Source organism: Tasmannia lanceolata, unplaced genomic scaffold (genome assembly GCF_043159265.1).
Source record: "Tasmannia lanceolata isolate RefF3 unplaced genomic scaffold, GAP_Taslan_0.1 ptg000037l, whole genome shotgun sequence".
Classification (NCBI taxonomy): Eukaryota; Viridiplantae; Streptophyta; class Magnoliopsida; order Canellales; family Winteraceae; genus Tasmannia; species Tasmannia lanceolata.
Genome location: NW_027518714.1, coordinates 55690318 through 55708546, shown reverse-complemented (window position 1 = coordinate 55708546; position 18229 = coordinate 55690318). Strand labels below are relative to the sequence as shown.

Genomic DNA, 18229 nt, shown 5'->3' with positions numbered 1-18229 from the left:
GGTTTTTTGAATCGAACCGATCCTATTGGTTTGGAGAAAATCCAAACCGTAACCGAACCGATGGGGGAATAACCGAACCGATTTTGACTGGTTCGGTTTGGTTTGGTTCACAATTTATCTGGTTTTTGGTTCAGCTTTAATACAGATCCAAATCAAGTAGTTAAATAAGTTTATCTATCCCTCAAATAAGGCTTTTATGTTGCATTTATATCTAGGGTTGAGAAGGTAAAAGGAATCTACCCGGCTCTAATCCTGGTTCTAGTTGGGTTCTTCTACGTGGATCATTTTCATCCATTCTATCATATCCAAGGTCATGTTCTCTGTTATGTTCCTAGCTATCAAGTCCTTCCTCAATGTTTCTACCCAAGTTGTTTTCAGTCCGCCCCTACCTCTTTTTACTCCATCAATTTGATACGAGTCGCCTCTTCTCACAGGAGCATCTAAAGGCCTACGTTGGATATGTCCAAATCATCTTAAGCGGTGCTGTCTCATCTTCTCCTCAATTGGAGCCACGCCCACCTTTTTACGAATGTCTTCATTTTTAATTCTATCTTGCCTTGTGTGGCCACACATCCATCTAAGCATTCGCATCTCCGCTACACTCATCTTATGCACATGCTGCTTCTTGGTGGCCCAACATTCTGAGCCGTACAACATAGCTGGCCTCACAGTTGTCTTATAAAACTTTCCCTTCAACTTGGTAGGGATTTTACGGTCGCACAGAACTCCTGAGGCAAGCTTCCACTTCAACCAACCTGCTCTTATTCTATGGTTAACATCCCCTTCAATCTCTCCTTCCTTATGTAGAATTGAACTAAGATAGCGAAAGATATCCCTCTTAGGTACCTCCTCTCCAGTCATTCTCGGATTAAAACTCAAAAACCGATGGGATCGGTTCGGTAAAAGCCTTAACCGTGACCGAGCCAAAATTCATCTCCATATGATGATCCTAGCCCCTTATTAGAGATTGCTCAATATAGAAACCTTTACTAATCTGAGGGCCAGGATTATCCTATGTAGATGGTGTTTTCCAACTAATGAATGGTTTGGGTTTGCAGCAGCAGCAGCAACAGCAAAACTACATATTGGTCATTCTAATTTTGTTAGGAGATTTGTGAACTTTAATTTCTTCTTTCCAGTCCGGGAAACTCACAACTGGTTAGAGAAAAAAAGTCTAATTATATGCAGGCTTTCACCTGTTTGTAGGAACAGTTTGTTCTGTCAATTTCCTTTGAACGGGTGGGATTTAAAGACCCCAAAGTCCCAAACGTATTTAAATTTGGAAAGAACGCGGAAAACGTCACACTATTTCACTTCCCACCTCTGCAATTAACGAGCCTAGAAATTTTGCTCGAAAAATTCCATGGAGGTTTACAAAAGAAATGGTCTAATTTTGCTCCTGTTTGAACGTCAGTTTGTTCTGATAATTTCCCTTGAACAGGTGGGATTTAAAGACCCCAAACGTATTTAAATTTGGAAAGAACAAGAAAAACATCACACTATTTCACTTCCACCTTTGCAATTAAGGGCAACTATTCTTTTATGGGATTTCCCCCCTTTTTAGGGGTGGAGAATAACAAAAGCCAAAAAAATCTCAAAAATCTACCATGAAAGTGACCTGGATTTTTATTTTTTTTGGGGGAAATGAAACCTATGTAGACACATCCACAGAAGTCTCGTCTTAATGTTTACTTTTGAACGAGGTTTTAAATTTCGGTCCTCACTAAAATGGAAATTTTGGCCGAAATTCGGTGAAGGCGCTCGAAATGTCAGCTTTTGGGGCTGAAATTTTGGCCGAAATTCGGTAAAGGCGCTCGAAATGTCAGCTTTTGGGGCTGAAATTTTGGCCGAAATTTCAGTAATTTGGGCTGAAAATCTGTAAAGCAATAAAAAATTAATATTTTATCAAAAATTTCACCGAAATTTCGTAAATTTCGGTTTCGGTCCTGACCGAAATCCGAAATTTAAAACCATGCTTCTGAAAGGCCAAATAGGCTACGGGGTCGTCTGACTCTTTTTTTTTTGTCCTCATAGCATTGTTTCCACCTATTTCTAGGCATGATCGGTCATAAGATAAGAGATCGAGTCACTAGATTATGAATCATTTTGGATCTATTCAAAAGAGTTACATGCGTACTCGGTAGGGTCGAGGAAAATACAAATAATGGAGTCCAAAACTAAGCGATTAATAGGAATCCCCTCCTACCAATGCCTATCCGTAAGGACGATTAGTCAAACTGGACCGAGTTGTGAAACAATGACCCAATTGGACTAGTAAAAAAAGTGGCGCATCATTGTCACCTGAGGGAAGGTGGATGACAACCACCTGGAAGAAAGGAGGACGTGTGAATAGTGGAGCCTGAGATAGGCGGTTACGAGTGGAGATGAGATCCCTCCATAAGAATCTAAGGTAAAAGGGAGCCATTACCCGAATATACCTAAATAATGAGACGATTGTCTCCAAGAATAAGGTCTGAGAACCAAAATCAAACATGTCTTAGCATTTATCTTTTTATCATTTACCTTTCGTGTACTGGTTTTCTTTTTTTCTTTTTTAACTTTTCGTAGTTGTAGCTTTTCAGATTAAGCAATGAATTCATCTTCCCAAGTGAGTTTTTCTCTTTAATTCAACTATCCCTTGCAGTGATGTCTCGCTTTCGTTGTTCTGTTGGCCAGTTAGATCGAACGGCCTGTCGATCTGTCGATCCCAAAAGTCGTTTGCATTTTGCGTGCATCAGCGGTGTTTTTTGCATTATGAGCGCATTGACGTTCTAATCACGATTCATTCACATTCTGGGCGTGTCGACTTGTCGTTCACATTCCGTGTGCGTCGACGTCCCCACATTTAGGATTGCGTTTGTATTGTAAAAAGTCCTTTCCATTCATGTAAAGGAAGAGGAGCTCAAGGAAGTTGTTTCCCTCTTTTTCTCAATCGCCTGAAATCCAATCGCTAGAGACGAAAATGTTTTGGTTGTAGACCCTTCGAATTGAGTTTCCGATTCTTGCCTCCCAGGAGGCTAGCATGCCCACGCATCTCACACCACACACCCACACACACTACCTAAAGTTGGAACCGCGTACAAGTAGCAATAGGAGATTTGTGCAAAGTGACAATGAAATAAAAGTAATCGTGGTGCAAAGAAGCAAACCACATTTTGGTGCAAACTCCAAGGATATGTGAGAGCACTCTCTTCACAAAAACTATGTTCAAAATCTAGTTCCCATGTTCAATCGTCCCTTTTCCTCCTCTTACAATTCATAAAAAAGAAAACTAAGCAAAACAGCAACTTTTGACTGATAATAGAAATTACATGAAAAATAAAAAGGAAAAATAACAACTAGACTAATCTGGCAGCAGCTTGCCATCTATAAAGTAAGTATTCTTCTCCAAGATAAGAAAAAAAGAAAAATCAGCTAATTGACAGCAGCTTCTCATGATTGAAATAAAGTTTGCCTTCACCTTTATCCACATGGAATTTGGAATTCAGCCAATTACTTTCTATTTCAACAAGTTCACATAATAGCAAACTTACAGAGAGGAATTTCTAATAATAAGGAACGGGTATTTGTGGGCCCTCTTTGGATGGTCCATTCATGCCATGTGGTTGATTTGGGACTTGAGATCATTGCAACCATGGGTGAAGAAGCAACGACAGTGAGAAATAGGGACTGGGTCATCAAACTAGAGGAGCAAGTCCTGTCTTTGGACAATATGAACGAGGATTTTTGGAAAAAACAATCAATATACAGAGTACCTACTTACATCAAAGATCTCAACATTAAGGCATACGAGCCGCAATTGGTCTCGTTGGGCCCCTATCATCACGGAATTCCAAAGTTGATGGCAATGGAAGAACACAAGTATAGAGCTCTCCATTATTTCCTCAAAAGAAGCGATCATCAAATAAGTTTCTACGTAGAGGCATTGGAGGAAATTGTTGAAGATTTGATGGGTTCATATGAACAGCTCGACGAAAAATGGAGAGATAGAAATAGATTCTTGCAACTCATGATCCTCGACGGAAGTTTCTTGTTGGAAATCTTGCAAGGAATCCATTTCAGTGTCTCTAGCAACTATGCTAAAAATGACCCCATTTGTAGCAAGAATGCATTATTTAAAAACAAGGATGTTATGATGGAAGACATGTTGATGATCGAAAACCAAGTGCCTCTCATGGTTCTTACAACATTGCTTGCTATTCAAAAGGGGAGAGTAAATGAGGTGAGGTTTTTTTTATACCTCGAGTGCTTTCTCTTTCATTCTTTTCGACTTTTGTTTCTAACAGCATTTCAATTTTAACATAGACATATGACCTCCGTTGATGGATACCTCATAAAATTATTTGCACATAATCTATAAGTTTTACTTGAAAATAAGAACTGATTCTAGTGTTATCCAAAGAAGTCCTTGGTATATAGTTGTGTTCCGAAATCAATCTTTGCATTAGTTTTTTTTAGAAAATTTTACGACTCGATCTAATTTCATAAGTTGTTGTAAATACCAGTTAGGATCAATTGGCGACGGAGGTTTTTCATACTGTAAAAAAGACCTAATCATCCCTCTCTCCGCAAAACCTTTTTGAATTTTTATTCTGTCTCTCCCTTCTTTTTCCTCTTTCCTTTTCTCAATCTTACTTTTCTTCTTCTTCGATGTTTTTTTTTTTTGAAATGGCAAATATATTATATAAAAGAGAGAGAAACAGGGAGCCCGAAATGGATCACATCCAAGGAAACAAGGAGCATTAAAGAAAAGGAAAAGAAAATTACAACTCACGGCGGAAGATAATCAAACCATTCAAGAACCGAACACCTAACTCCATGCTTAGCCAACGTATCCGCCTCCCCATTGGCCGATCTCCGCCCATGCTTAAAAACAATAGACAATCCCGAGATAAGATCATCAATTTCGTCAAAAATAGAGGAACATCTCCAAGGCGGAGACACCCCACCCATGAGCCACCGAATCGCATTTAAAGAATCACCCTCCACAATAGTTTTATCCAACATCTCACCATTTAATCCTTTAATACCATAAAAAACAGCCCTGACTTCAGCCTCCGAAGCATCACATGACCCAGTAGGCCCAGAGTAAGCCCACTCAACATCACCACTGTTATTGCGACATAAGCCGCCAACCCCGGCCGGGCCGGGGTTACCAAAACAAGCGCCATCAAAGTTCAATTGAACCATACCAGGGGGAGGATGCTCCCACCTCTGCACAATTTGATTCCTCCTCTCACTACTAAAGCAAACTTCCCTCCAACCCTCCCAGAAGGCAAATGCTGATACAAAGCGGAACGTTGGATGACATCTCGCCCAAGATATAGTAAGGGCAATAACTCTCATATAAAGCCAATGCAGAGATTTAGCAATCCCCTCAAAAATTCTGGAATTCCTCTCTTTCTAGATAACCCACCATGTAGCAAGCAAACAAATATTTCACAAGATTTTTCCATTCCTTCACCAAGGCACAAAACTCCATTGGAGTAGCAAGTCCGGAATAGATAATGGAAGAACCTCAAGAATAGAAGACATTTCTTCGACGTTTTTTCTTCTCTTCTTCTTCCTCTTCTTTTCTGAAGTAAAGTGTCCGAAGTCTTCAATGAGTGAAATAAGTCTTAAATCTTATTGTCAAAAAGGAATAAAAATAGGAAAAATCTCTAAAAAAAATTTCGAGTATGGGGGCAATAAGAAAAACAGAAACAACACATGAAAAAAAAAAATGTGAAAGAAGATGAATAAGAACAGAAAAAAGAAGAGAAGGAAATGATTTTAAAACAAATAACTTTCTAAATCAGTTATATGCTTCTAAATTTATTGTTGCTCCTAAGTTTTATCACTCATAAGAGTATAAAACTTGGCTCCAAACCGGTCTGGAGCTGCTTCCTCCAACCCCTCTAATAGCAAGGGGTGTGGAAATATCAAATCCATGTACGGTTACATGGATTTGATATTTCCACACCCCTTGCTATTAGAGGGGTTGGAGGAAGTTTCTCTAGACCGGTCTGGAGCCAAGTTTTGTTCCTCTTAAGAAACCCAATTTTGTTTTGCCACAAAAAAAAAAAAAAAAAAAATCAAATTTACTGCTCTTAAAAATTTCTACTGCTCTTATTTATTTACTGCTCTTAGCCTTGAATGCTCCAAAAAAAATCTGAATATATTTTCTCCCAAAAGATCAATTCTGTTGCTCATAAAGCGTTTTTCACTGCTCTTAAAAATCCGAATACATATTTTCATTAAGGGCATGTTTGGCTACCATGAATTTTTTTTCTTTCTTGATAAATCGGTTTCTCCAAGTGGAGATGAGGGTGAAGTGGCTAAAAATCAAAAAACAAAAATTAGGAACCTAGTGTCTCCATGTGATGGTAATATATAGCTAAAAGCCAAGAAAAAAAAAACTCTAGTAAAAATAGGATAAACATTTTCCTGATTTTTTTCCACTTCTCAGGCTCATTTCAATCATGCCCTCTCAAATCTCTCTCCTTCTCCCACTGCACTACCCATCTCTCACCACTTGGAGCCATCGATTTATCATGAAAAAAAAATTCCTGGCTGCCAGACATGGCCTAAAGATCAAATTTATTCTGCAATCTTTTACCCATCTCTCACTCACTACCTAATCAGAAACTCTTTCCTCACATTGTCCTAACATTTGAGGAGTAACTTTCGAACGACTTTCTATATACTAACTTGAAAATTTTATTCCTCAATCTTTTACCGCTAAAGATTAAATATACAAACTCACTACCTAAACAGAACTATTTCGTCACATTGTCCCAACATTTGAGGAGCAACTTTCGAACGACTATCCATACACTTACTTGAAAAATATTAAATAAAAGTGCAAAAGTGTCTCCTTTACCATTTGAAAACGATCTTCCCTAAGACCATGTTTGGATTGCAAGAAAAATATTTCTGATGGAAAATCTTTGGAAAATTTCTTCTTCTTCTTTTGAAATGGTGAGATTTCATTAAAAAAAATCCACGACCAAGACGGTCATGAAGACAAAAGAAAACAAACAGAGGAAGATACAAAAACAGGATCGGTAAAATTATTGGAAATGATATGATTATGGTTATATTGGAATTTTTTTCCATGATTTAGAGTGAAATGATATGATTATAGTTAATTTAAAGGTATATTATCATAAGTTGAAGACCCCTCTATGTAAAATTTGTATAGGATTGGTTCAAGTCATCTTTTTTCATGTAAACAAAGTAGGAACTTTTACAAATATTTTTCCTTTCTAAACTTTTTCAGAAAATTCTTGCAATCCAAACAGGGACTAAGAGGTAATTGCCTTCCATAATTTTTGAGATTGTTAGGGAAAAATCGAGAATCAACGTAGGATATAGGAAGTGTCATCATAGAAATGAAATAAATGCATTTAACAAATTATCATATAAAAAAATTGGATTGTCATGAATGGATCAAAAGAACAAAATTACCGGAGTGTTTATGGGGTAGGAAGTCCCCTTAATGGGCTAGCATCCACACCAACAACTTCCTTTTGTGAAGGGTTCATTTTCGATTATACCGTTGAACAAAACATGTACAAATGTGAACATTACTGGTTTTGATAATTGAGGAATTAATCAGAAAATGTAATACCTGATGTAAAAAGATATTTTAACTATAAAAAATCTGCCAAGAACAATCAAAAAATGTAAAAGAATGTGAGTACCCATAGTAAATATAAGCTGTACAGCTAGGAAAGGAAAAAAAATAAAAATAAAAGTGAGCTTTCGATATTCTCCATACTCGATCCCTCTCAAATCTCTCTCCCACCGATCATTTTTAGGATCTAGGGAAAATACGGGTGCCTTGCTCTCTATAGATTGCTCACTGCCGTCTCATCCGAACAAGAATCAAACCGGGGCATACTTCCCATCTGTTCCCATCCCAATGTGACCGTCGATAGCTTTCCCTATGGAAATGGAATCCCCGGTCCTATCTTTCTCAATTCATCGATCGACGGCCTCCCTACTTCTAATGATAGATAGAAAAGGTAGCAGAGGGGCTGAGGGACGGCAAAGGTACAAAAACAAAAACTACATAACATATGTATGTGAAATGGTAGGCCCATTACGAACAATCATTAAGGCCGTCTCCATATTGATGTTCATCTTTTGCTATCGCCGTCAACGCCTCGGTCACTTTGTTCAACCCATTGTATAAACAGCTGTTGCTACTGCAGCCAGGGAGACCTCGTGTTGGGACCCGAGTAGAACTCATCCTTAAAAGCCAGCCGTTAAGGTGAGGGTGCACAAGCCCTTATAAGCCCAACGGTATCTTCTGAGTTTTCAGATGTGGGATCTTTTCGTTTGCGTTGAAACCCCAACACCACCAACCCCCCCCCCCCCCCCCCCCCCCAACACAATGCGGTAGCAACATGGACAATCTCGCCCCTCTATGCGGCGGCAACATGGGAACTACGAGATCTTCTCCGAGGGGATTTCACTGTCCTTGAAGGTACATCGTGGTTACCGAGATCTTCCCTGAGGGATTTCCTCCATCCTCAAGGGTACACTGGGGTTACCATGCCCTAGCTCTGATACCACTTGTTGGGACCCGAGTAGAACTCACCTTTAAAAGCTAGCCGTTAAGAGGAGGGTTCCCAAAGGACCCAAACCCTTATAAGCCCATCCACGTCTTCTGAGTTTTCCGATATGGGATCTTTGCTTTTGTGTGGAACCCCCAACGGCTCGGGTTGAGCTTTCTAAAAATGAATTGGAATCAAGCTGAACCCAACTTGATTTTAAGGTAAACGCTCAACCCGAATTCCCCAAAATTGGCCCGACTTCCATCCCTAAGTCAAAACCCATAGTTGAATTACCAATAATTATAATAATAATAATAATAATAATAATTAGAAAAGATTCAAAGAACCAAACTAACCAGTTCAAGTCGTAGGAAAAAGGTTGCCGAAAATAGCTGTGGGAAACAGATGTTGGAGAAAGTCTTCAAAGGAGGGGGGAAATCAAGTGCCACAGGAATGAAATATTAGTAAAAATGAAGACCTAGCGACAAAATGATTTTATCTTTGTTAGAAAGCTCGGATAAGCTATAAAAATAGTAAAAATAAATTTAGCATCCTAAATGTTTACTTATAAAGTTTTGGCAAAAAATAGGAGCATTAAAAATAATTTAAGGGTAGTAAAATATTTAATTAGAGTATGAAAAAGTATTTTAGAGAGATAAATTTTTATTATACCGAAAATACTTATTCACGATCTTTAAGAACGGTAAAATTCAAATAAGAGCGATAAAAAATAAAGGACAACTAAAAAATATTCAAGAGTAGTAAAAATTTTCTTTAGCGGAAAATAAATTTTGGGTTTTCAAGACTGGCAAAAGTAAAATAAGAGGAGAAAAACCTTAAGATCAGTAAAAAAAAATAAAAATTAAGAGTAGTAAATTTGATCTTTACCGGAAAATTTTATTTGGATTTTTTATTAGAATAACCTAAAAGCTTTCCCTCGTCCAACTCTTCATAGTCTTCTAGAAGAAATAATTTCAAATGGGCTGGACTCTAATCTTTAGTCTGAATTAGGTCTCTAGCAAGAAGAGGAAGAATAATAAGTAGAAGAACACAAGCAGAAAAATGCAATACCGTTGTCATTACTAACACAATCAATAGATACATGCCACGTGTAGAGGAGAGAGCCAAAAAAGTAGTCAAACTATTGGGGAGAAGCTATTTTAATGAGAACACTTGTTGCACGATGCACGGGGCGTATCTATTGAATAGAGGGAAAGAGAACTGTCGTTTGGGTTTTGACTCTTGCTTAGGAATATGAAACGTGTTTGAGACGGCAATGGAGAAAAATAAGATGGGTCATCTAACCAAATCAGTCACAGATAAATTGTCAACAATATAAATATCGATAATTTATTGAATAAGGCATGGGGAAACGTGTCATGTAATTTGGAAAGAGCAACTTTTGGAATTCCTTGCGGTATCATCCTTAAAAAAAATACGTTTTTAAATAAAAGAATGCAAGCATTCTTAAATTTCGGGATGCCACCTGGGGGTGCTAAATTAGGGAATGCAAGCGTTTTTAAATTTCATGGTGCCACGTGGCGAGACCCCAGCTTACCACATTTAGCTTTATAGATATAGATAGATGATAAAAATACCATTTATTCAGGAGTTAATTTTCAAGAGCGAGAAAGTAATCTCCATGGACTAGACCACACCAATACAGACGAGAGACTCACATCATAGTTTGTTTTATGAATGTACACTAATTAGCAAGATGGTCTCATTTTGATTCACAAATTATTGGATAATCAAGAGCTTAGAGAAACCAAAAAAGAGGCCTTTTTATCACCCTAAAGGTTATAGATATTGATATGAAACTCCCTTCTCTGGTAACCCGCGGCCGCATATGTAGGGCAATACTGAACTGAGATTTAGCAGTGTTTATCACTCAGGATGGCCAGACTCTAGTCGTCGTTATACTATAACAAAAGCACTGAAATGAATATGAACACCGATCCTTTCCTAGCAGGATATTCATTCTTTAGACGTGCTACAATTTTTTGATGATAATAACATTACTATTATAAAAGAAGTGTTTAATTTACTCATATTCTAACTTCAACATGCAGGCTAATGGGTTCTTAAATAGACTAGTGTTCTGCTTCTTTCTAGATGCCAAATTTGTCTTTCGACTCCAACCAAGCATGGATTTTAACTTCTACAAAGGTCTGCACCTTTTGGACTTAACTTGGCAGATGGAGACTGGACAACGAAATGACAATGTTTCTGAAAGAGAACCAGCTTTTGACATTGTTGAAAGTTATATTGTTTTTTTTTTTTTTTTCTGCGAGCTATCTTTACGAAAAGGCCCAAGTTGAGTTGAAGAAGAGTGAAACCGACAACCTCAATGGAATTATATTCGAAAATGGTGTCCTCAGTCTCCCTATATTTCGAATCCACTCTACCACTGAATCAGTGCTCCTCAATCTTGTGGCCTTTGAGCATCTTCATGCGGGCGCAACCCACCAAGTGAGTTTGTTGATGAGAAGTATAAATGTCATGGAAACCACATGGAGTAATGAGGCAGTCCCCATATTCATCCAAAAGATTAAAATGACATGGGATTCAAACCTAAATATAAGGGTAGGTTATATGATATAAATCAGGAGTTGAATGACTATTTCATCATGAGAACGAAAAAGTGAATGAGTGGGGTTCTAACCTCAAGCAGACTTACTTCAAAAATCCTTGGACTTTCTTAGCTCTCATTGTAGGAGCTTTGCTTTTGGTTTGCACCCTCATTCAGACCATCCCTACATTACAATCATTATAGTTGTTTAACCATAATTGATGGATGATCACTAAATGCAAATCCCTTGCTTGTGCTTCTATTCTCTAATATTCTCTTTGCAATGAACATTAATAATAAAGTCATGTATTATAGCCTCTGAGCTTGAAATGTAATGCTTTTTATAGTTCTTTCTATGCTCTCTGAGCTTCTAATGTACCATCTGTCTTCTGAGAGAGAGAGAGAGAGAGAGAGAGAGAGAGAGAGAGTCTTATAGTGAGTCATGTATGTATGTGAAATCAAAACCTTTGATCTTGTAGAGCATTCCACCTTTGTTCTCCCTCTCTCCTTCCACACAAATTTATTCTCCTAGGGCAGAAATGGTTTTGGTGAGTCTTTCTAATCCCGATAAAGCCTTCAAAGAGAGTATTTACAGGTTCTCTTAAGAAACCTTAACCACAATTAACTCCAGGGACAAAAAGGTCCCTCACTAACAAATGGAAAACTAATTTTTGTTGAGAGTAGTTCATTATTGAGAGACCTGTTTGTTAAACCTTCATAGATATGTTAAACCTTCATAATGAACTGCCTGTTTGTTGGTGCACTATTTTACTTCTTTGAATATGTTAGTGCATCAAAAAGTACCTGCTAAGTGAAGTGCATCAATTGCTTGAGTAGGATGGGCGATCAATTCCGAAAAAGCTATCAACAGCCAATGAAGAGGATTTAGTATAGTAAAGTGTTGTACACTACCTTGATAAAATTCAGTAACGGGTACAGCATGTGTTAGGAATTAACAACGAAGCAGAATAACGATATGCAAAAGATAAATGAAAATTCACACATAAAACACATAGATTTACATGGTCCACCCAGTATGATATGGGCTACATCCACAGCTGAGCAATAAGCCAACGATTCCACTATTTGAAGAAGAGAATAAAAAGCCCTCACAACCCCTCACGGCTGCTCCTGATATCACACCCTGTATATAGGGTTTTGAGACACGTTATGATGAAGGGAAAAACTGAGATCAGACTTCACCAATAACAGTAGACCTGGCAAACGGGTGGGTCCGGCCGGGTCAACCCGCGGGTGATGCGGGTGCGGGTCACACGGGTCGGGTCAGGAGATGACCCGCATTTTTGCGGGTCAGAATTTTGGTGACCCGCGCGGCCCGCGGGTGGGCTGGGTCAACCCGCGGGTCACCTGCAAATTCAAACAGTAGTTTATTTTGGAAAATATTATCACTGAATTTTGTTGAGGGGGGTATGGCCGGCACCGTGGGATGATCCAAACTGTCCATTAGATGGCCCACAGCCTAAATAGGTTGTACCACAAATCAATAGATTTCAAAGAAAAGAATAAGAAGAAAGAAGAGGAAGAAAAAAAATAGGGAAAAATTTACCATGCTGGACCTTTTGAACTGAGCTTCTCTTTAGCCATTTGTTTAAAAAAAAATCCTAAAAAATCCAATTTCACTAGAATCGCTTCAAGAAATCCAAAAAAGCAACTTTCTTTTGAGGTAAACGACTTTTCTTCTCATAAATATCAACAAAAAAACAATCTCCTTAGTTTTCCAACTTGAGTTCTTCACAAATTCTGCTCATTTGTTCAGATCTGATGAATCTAGAAATCTTCTATTGGTATCTGGTCTGAAGTAGGAGACGAAAATGGGTGGAAAACGCAGAGAGAGAGAGAGAGAGAGAGAGGGGGGGGAGATGAAATTTGGATTCTAAAGGCAGATCAGACAAACATCATTTGAACAAACAAATAGGCAGAAGCAGATGAGTTTTCTATCTTATTTTTATGGTTTCAGCATTTGTTTTTTTATTTCATCTGCTGAGAATCTCACTCTTGCAACGTCCTTTTTTTCTCTGTTTGCCAACTGGGTTTTTACCCTTTTGGAAAGTTATATATTCACCCCCTTTTCTTACCTGGGACAGCCCCCTCGAGTCTATTTATGAATTATCTTTTTCTACTCTGGTCTCCTTGGTCAATGGTCATGACTAATGTTGTTTTTTGCAGGGATTTCCATCCCTCATCAATTTCACGTCTACCCTCTCATTAATGAAGAGAAGGAAAGGAAGGGTATTTTGGTAATTTACAAGAAATCCTAAATTACATCACCTAAAATTATAGGTGGGGCCTAAAATGATCTTAACCATTTATCTGCTGGGCCATGTTCTGAAAATCTTTTTTTGTCATGATTCATCCATAGGGAAAATACACAGACACTACCTGTATAACAGCTAAATTTTTTGAATATTTTAGAGTTATTCTTGGTAAACGAGAGACATAGTACGGACCATCCACTTGCAATCATACCATCCACTTTTTCATGACTACAGTACGGACCTGTTTGGAAAAGTTTGAAAAATACTTCTTTCTCTTTTTTTTTATTAAGAAAAACTTCCATTTATGATGATATCCCTCTAAATTAACCATAATCATATTATTTCCCTCTAAACAGTAGAAATTTAAAAAAATAATGGCAAGAAAATATTTTCCATCATAAACACGGCCTAAGATGAAATTCCTTATTGTTAGATTTTTCACCATCTAATCTAAAACTAAGGGTGTCAATTTTGGCTGGGCTCGGAGGCTCGCTCGAGCTCGGCTCGAATCCTTAACGAGCCGAGCCGAGCCGGCTCACCAGGCTCGTTAAGCTTAACGAGCCGAGCCTAATTTAGGCCAGGCTCGGCTCGGCTCGTTAAGAATTTAATTTATTTAAATATATATATTATATATTAATTTATACATTAAAAGGGTTGTCCAGGGAGTGAAAGGGGGGGGGGCGCAAAATATGTCACTTCATTTTTGAAACCCCATTTGTTACTATGACCACCCCCTATAGTGTAAAAAAAGTAGTCAAATTACAATAGTAGGGCTGTCCAGGGAAGATGAGGGTAATATAACCCGAGCTCGCTAAAGCTCGCGAGCCTGACCAAGCCGAGCCCGGGCCTGGTTCACATTTTAGGCTAAACTAGCGTGTCTATTCCAAACATTGATCCCAGTCTCCATATTAATTCACATAATAGTTATTCCGAACACAAATTAAACTGAGAGCCGATTACCGTTGATTAGAGACATTTCACAGAACAAAATTACAATAAAACAAGTTATGAGAGAGAGAGAGAGAGGGGTGGGTTTTTGGCTATGGAAGATGACGTGAAGGACATTCTAGTTCAACAAGGATTGGCTAAGGCGTTAAAGGGAAGAGATGGAAAGACGGAAAAGATGACGGATGCAGAGTGGGAAGACATTGAGTCGAAGGTGATCAGCTCGATTCAGCAATGCCTGGCAGATAACATTATGTTTAACGTTATAGAAGAAGATGAAGTGCCTCAATTATGGCCTTATGGGACAAGTTGGAAAAACTTTACATGTTAAAAAGCTAAACCAACGGATTGTATCTGAAGCGACGGTTGTATGGGCTGAAGATGAAGGAAAGCGGGAATTTTCTGTAACATATTACAGTGTTCAACGAGCTTGTGGATCAACTCTACAAGGTTGATGAAAAGTTGAAGGAAGAAGACAAAGCCTTTTGCTTCTTATTTCGCTTCCTCATTTGTATGACAACCAGGTACAACTTGATTGTTTGGTAAGGACACAATAAAGTTAGAGGAAGTCAGGCGTCGCTCTTGTCGGATGGAACATGGCTACATTAAGCGGGATTGTACGAAGGTGGAAATCAAAGAGAAAGGTAGTCTGGCAGGGGATCTGGAAAAGGCAGGTCAAGATTCATGGTCAACGAAAAGGGCGTGAAATATTATCGTTGCAAGGAACACGACCACGTTAAGCAAGATTGTCCGAAGCGAGCTGACCAGTCGAACATTGCTGCTATGAATACGGTGATGGCCATAGCAGATGAGTAGAGCGAAGAGGTTGGAAATGTTCTGACAGTCTCTATAGGTACTCATGTATGCTCCAAGAGGGAATATTTTGATACATTCAATGAGACAAGGACATGTGTAGTGTCCTTACGTGACGGGTCTACTTGTTCGATAGAGTGGTTCGTATCTTTGGTGGTGTGGTGTATGTCCCAAAGATGCGAAGGAATCCAGTACCAGTAGGTAAAGATCCAGGGTAAGTGAAAAGGGCATGCAATATTATCCTTGCACGGAATACGACCACATCAAGCAAGATTGTCCGAAGTGAGCTGACCAGTTGCTCATTGGTACAATGAATACGGTGGTAGCCGTGATAGATAAATAGAGCGAAGAGGTTGGAGACGTTCTCATAGTCTCCACAAGTAATCATACTTCTTCTCATGATGAGTGGATTCTAGATTTGGGGTGCTCTTTTCATGTATGCCTTAGGAGAGAATATTTTGATACGTTCCGGGAGACAAAGGCAGTGTAGTGTCCTTAGGTGATGGGTCCACTTGTGACGTCACGAGAGTTGGGACAATTAAGATCAAGATGTTCGATGGAGTCTTTCGTACTTTGGGTGATGTGAATGCGGAGGAATCTAGTATCGCTTGGCCGGTTAGACCCTGGGATTGTAGGTATTCAACTGCATGTGTATCCTTGAAAATCACATGCGGGTGTATGGTTCTAATGAAAAGAGAGAAGTGTGGCGGATTATATCGTATGGTTGGGGACACTGTGACTAGTGTTCATGAGATCTCAATGGTTAGTTGGATACAAAGTGGTATTGTGTGCACACATATTGTCGCTTTCGTAGTTGGTAAAGACATAGGTTATCAAGCTGCAAACGTTGGTGAAAATGTGACAATAATTGTGTTGGGGAGGATGGATCGAGATCCCTATCCAGGGTTGACTAGGCGAGTCATCGGGTTGGCTGCTATACATGTGAATTGGCCATGTTGATCGAATCAGAAAGAGTCAGAATCGGGATGATTCGAGGGCCATGTAGCTAGTACTTCATAAGGCCAACAACAGTTTGCGGCAACAATGGACCAATGGCGACATCATTAGAAAATCTTTAGGTGGCTGTAAGGTGGAGATTGTTGGCAAAGCAACCTTATTTTCCATGGTCGGTTGGAAGCAAGAGGCAAAAAAGAAAAGGAACTTTAGGTTTTAGGTTTCGGAAAAACCTAGTATAAAATCCCTCTTTCATCAACGACACAAGTGTGGTCGACTTCAAGAGTAGCTTGGGCGTGAGGCCAAAGGAGAGAGAGAGAGAGAGAGAGAGAGAGACGGCGAGAGTTGTTTTCTCTGGTTTTCTTCTCGGATTGTACTTTTAGGTTCTTCTTGGGTTTCTTCTCGGGTCATTCTCATGTGTCTTGGTTGAGAGAAGCAAGGAAAAGGTTGCGAGTTTGTGAGTAGGAAAGGGTTGCGAGTTTGTGAGTTTTGGGTTTAATCAATTGTAATTCTTGTATATTTTTTTCTTATAGTGGAAGATGGTGTTTCTCGTCCGTGGATGTAGGCTTAGCCGAACCACGTAAATCTTGGTGTTCATCTTGTGGCTTGTTTTATGTTTTACTTTTCTGTTAATTTGTGCACGATCGGATCGGATTTGCACAGCAGATTCATGAGCTAATTTTCAAGAGTGAGAAAGTAATCTCCATGGGACTAGACGACACCAACACAGACGAGAGACTCACATCATAGTTTGTTTTATGTATGGACATTAATTAGCAAGATGGTCTCATTTTGACTCACAAACTATGGTATACTCAATAGCTTAGAGAAACCAAAAACGATTCCTTTTTATCACCCTTCAAGAACATGTTAATCATTTAAGAAAAATTTAATTTTTTTTCTTACCATTTTCTGTGATGATAATAATATCACTGTTATAAAAGAAGTGTTTAGTAGTTATTTACTCACATTCAAACTTCAACATGCAGGCTAATAGGTTCATAAATGAAACGGTGTTCGCATTTTTTGCAAATGCCAAATTTGTCTTTCCACTAAACCGACCCTTATTTTTACGCTTCTACTATGGTCTGCACCTGTTGGACTTAATCTGTCACGTGGTGAGTGGACAAAAGCAGATGACTTTTACTGGGCTCTCGGATTTGGAGCAAGTTCCGTCTGCGAGCTCTCTTCACGAGAAGGCCCAAGTTGAGTTGAAGAAGAGTGAAACCAAAAACCTCGTTGGAATTAGTTTCAAAAATGGTGTCCTCACCCTCCCTGCATTCCGAATCCACTCTTCCACTGAATCAGTAGTCCTCAATATGGTGGCCTTTGAGTATTGTCATCCTGAAGCAAACCACCGAGTGAGTTCCTATATCGACTTCATGAGTGCCCTCCTCATTTCGGCCGAGGACTCATTGTTGATCAAAAGTATAAATGTAGTGGAAACCAGAAGCAATGATAAGTCAGTCTCCGTATTCATCCAAAAGATTAGAAATGACATGGGATTCAATCCTGGTTATGGTGTTGAACTACATTCTATAACTGGTAACTTGAATCGTTATTACATCATTAGAAGGAAGAAGTGGAAGAAGCGACTTCATGAGTGGCGTTCTAACTTGAAACAGACTTACTTCAAAAATCCTTGGACTTTCACGGCTCTCATTGCAGCTACTTTGCTTTTGGTTTGCACCATCTTTCAAACCGTCACTGGAGTATTATCTTTAAAGTCTAATCATAATTGATGGATGATCACTAAATGCAGATCCCATTTGCCTGTGTTTTTTTCTCTGATTTTCTCTATATGGAATGAACAATAATAATAATATCATGTTTTGTAGCCTCTGAGCTTGAAATGTAATGCTTTATACAGTTATTTCTAGTCTCTTAGCTTCTAATGGGACTCGTGGTCCCTTCTCTATGTAAGTCTCTATGTAAGTATGGTTTGAATATAAATACAATTGGTCATCTTTAAAAAAAAAATCCCAGTGAGAGAGTGGGCCCATCTCGGTCTGGAATTGAGTTGGACAGAATCTGAGAGTTTTGGTGTGAAAATCCCTTGGCTTCAATTTGATGCAGTGATGAAGCTCCTGTTCTCTGTTTTTCTCGCATTCTTATAACTACGTTGT

The 18229-nt window shown here is 38.8% G+C and overlaps 1 protein-coding gene across 1 annotated transcript; it reads left to right on the top strand.

Annotated features, from left to right (window-relative positions):
* Positions 1-3610: 3610 nt before the first annotated feature.
* On the top strand, positions 3611-17845 carry LOC143861608 (UPF0481 protein At3g47200-like). Its single transcript, XM_077372506.1, has 4 exons — positions 3611-4222; positions 10616-10805; positions 13303-13373; positions 17093-17845. Exons 1-4 carry the CDS (start codon positions 3635-3637, stop codon positions 17843-17845), a joined length of 1602 nt encoding a protein of 533 aa, XP_077228621.1. The 5' UTR covers positions 3611-3634.
* The last annotated feature ends 384 nt before the right edge of the window (positions 17846-18229 follow it).

Coding starts and splice junctions, on each gene's coding strand:
- LOC143861608 (XM_077372506.1), top strand. CDS start 3,635: ATGGGTGAAGAAGCAACGACAGTGAGAAATAGGGACTGGGTCATCAAA. Junction 4,223..10,615: donor AAAAGGGGAGAGTAAATGAG/GTGAGGTTTTTT, acceptor TTCAACATGCAG/GCTAATGGGTTCTTAAATAG. Junction 10,806..13,302: donor AGCTTTTGACATTGTTGAAA/GTTATATTGTTT, acceptor TGTTTTTTGCAG/GGATTTCCATCCCTCATCAA.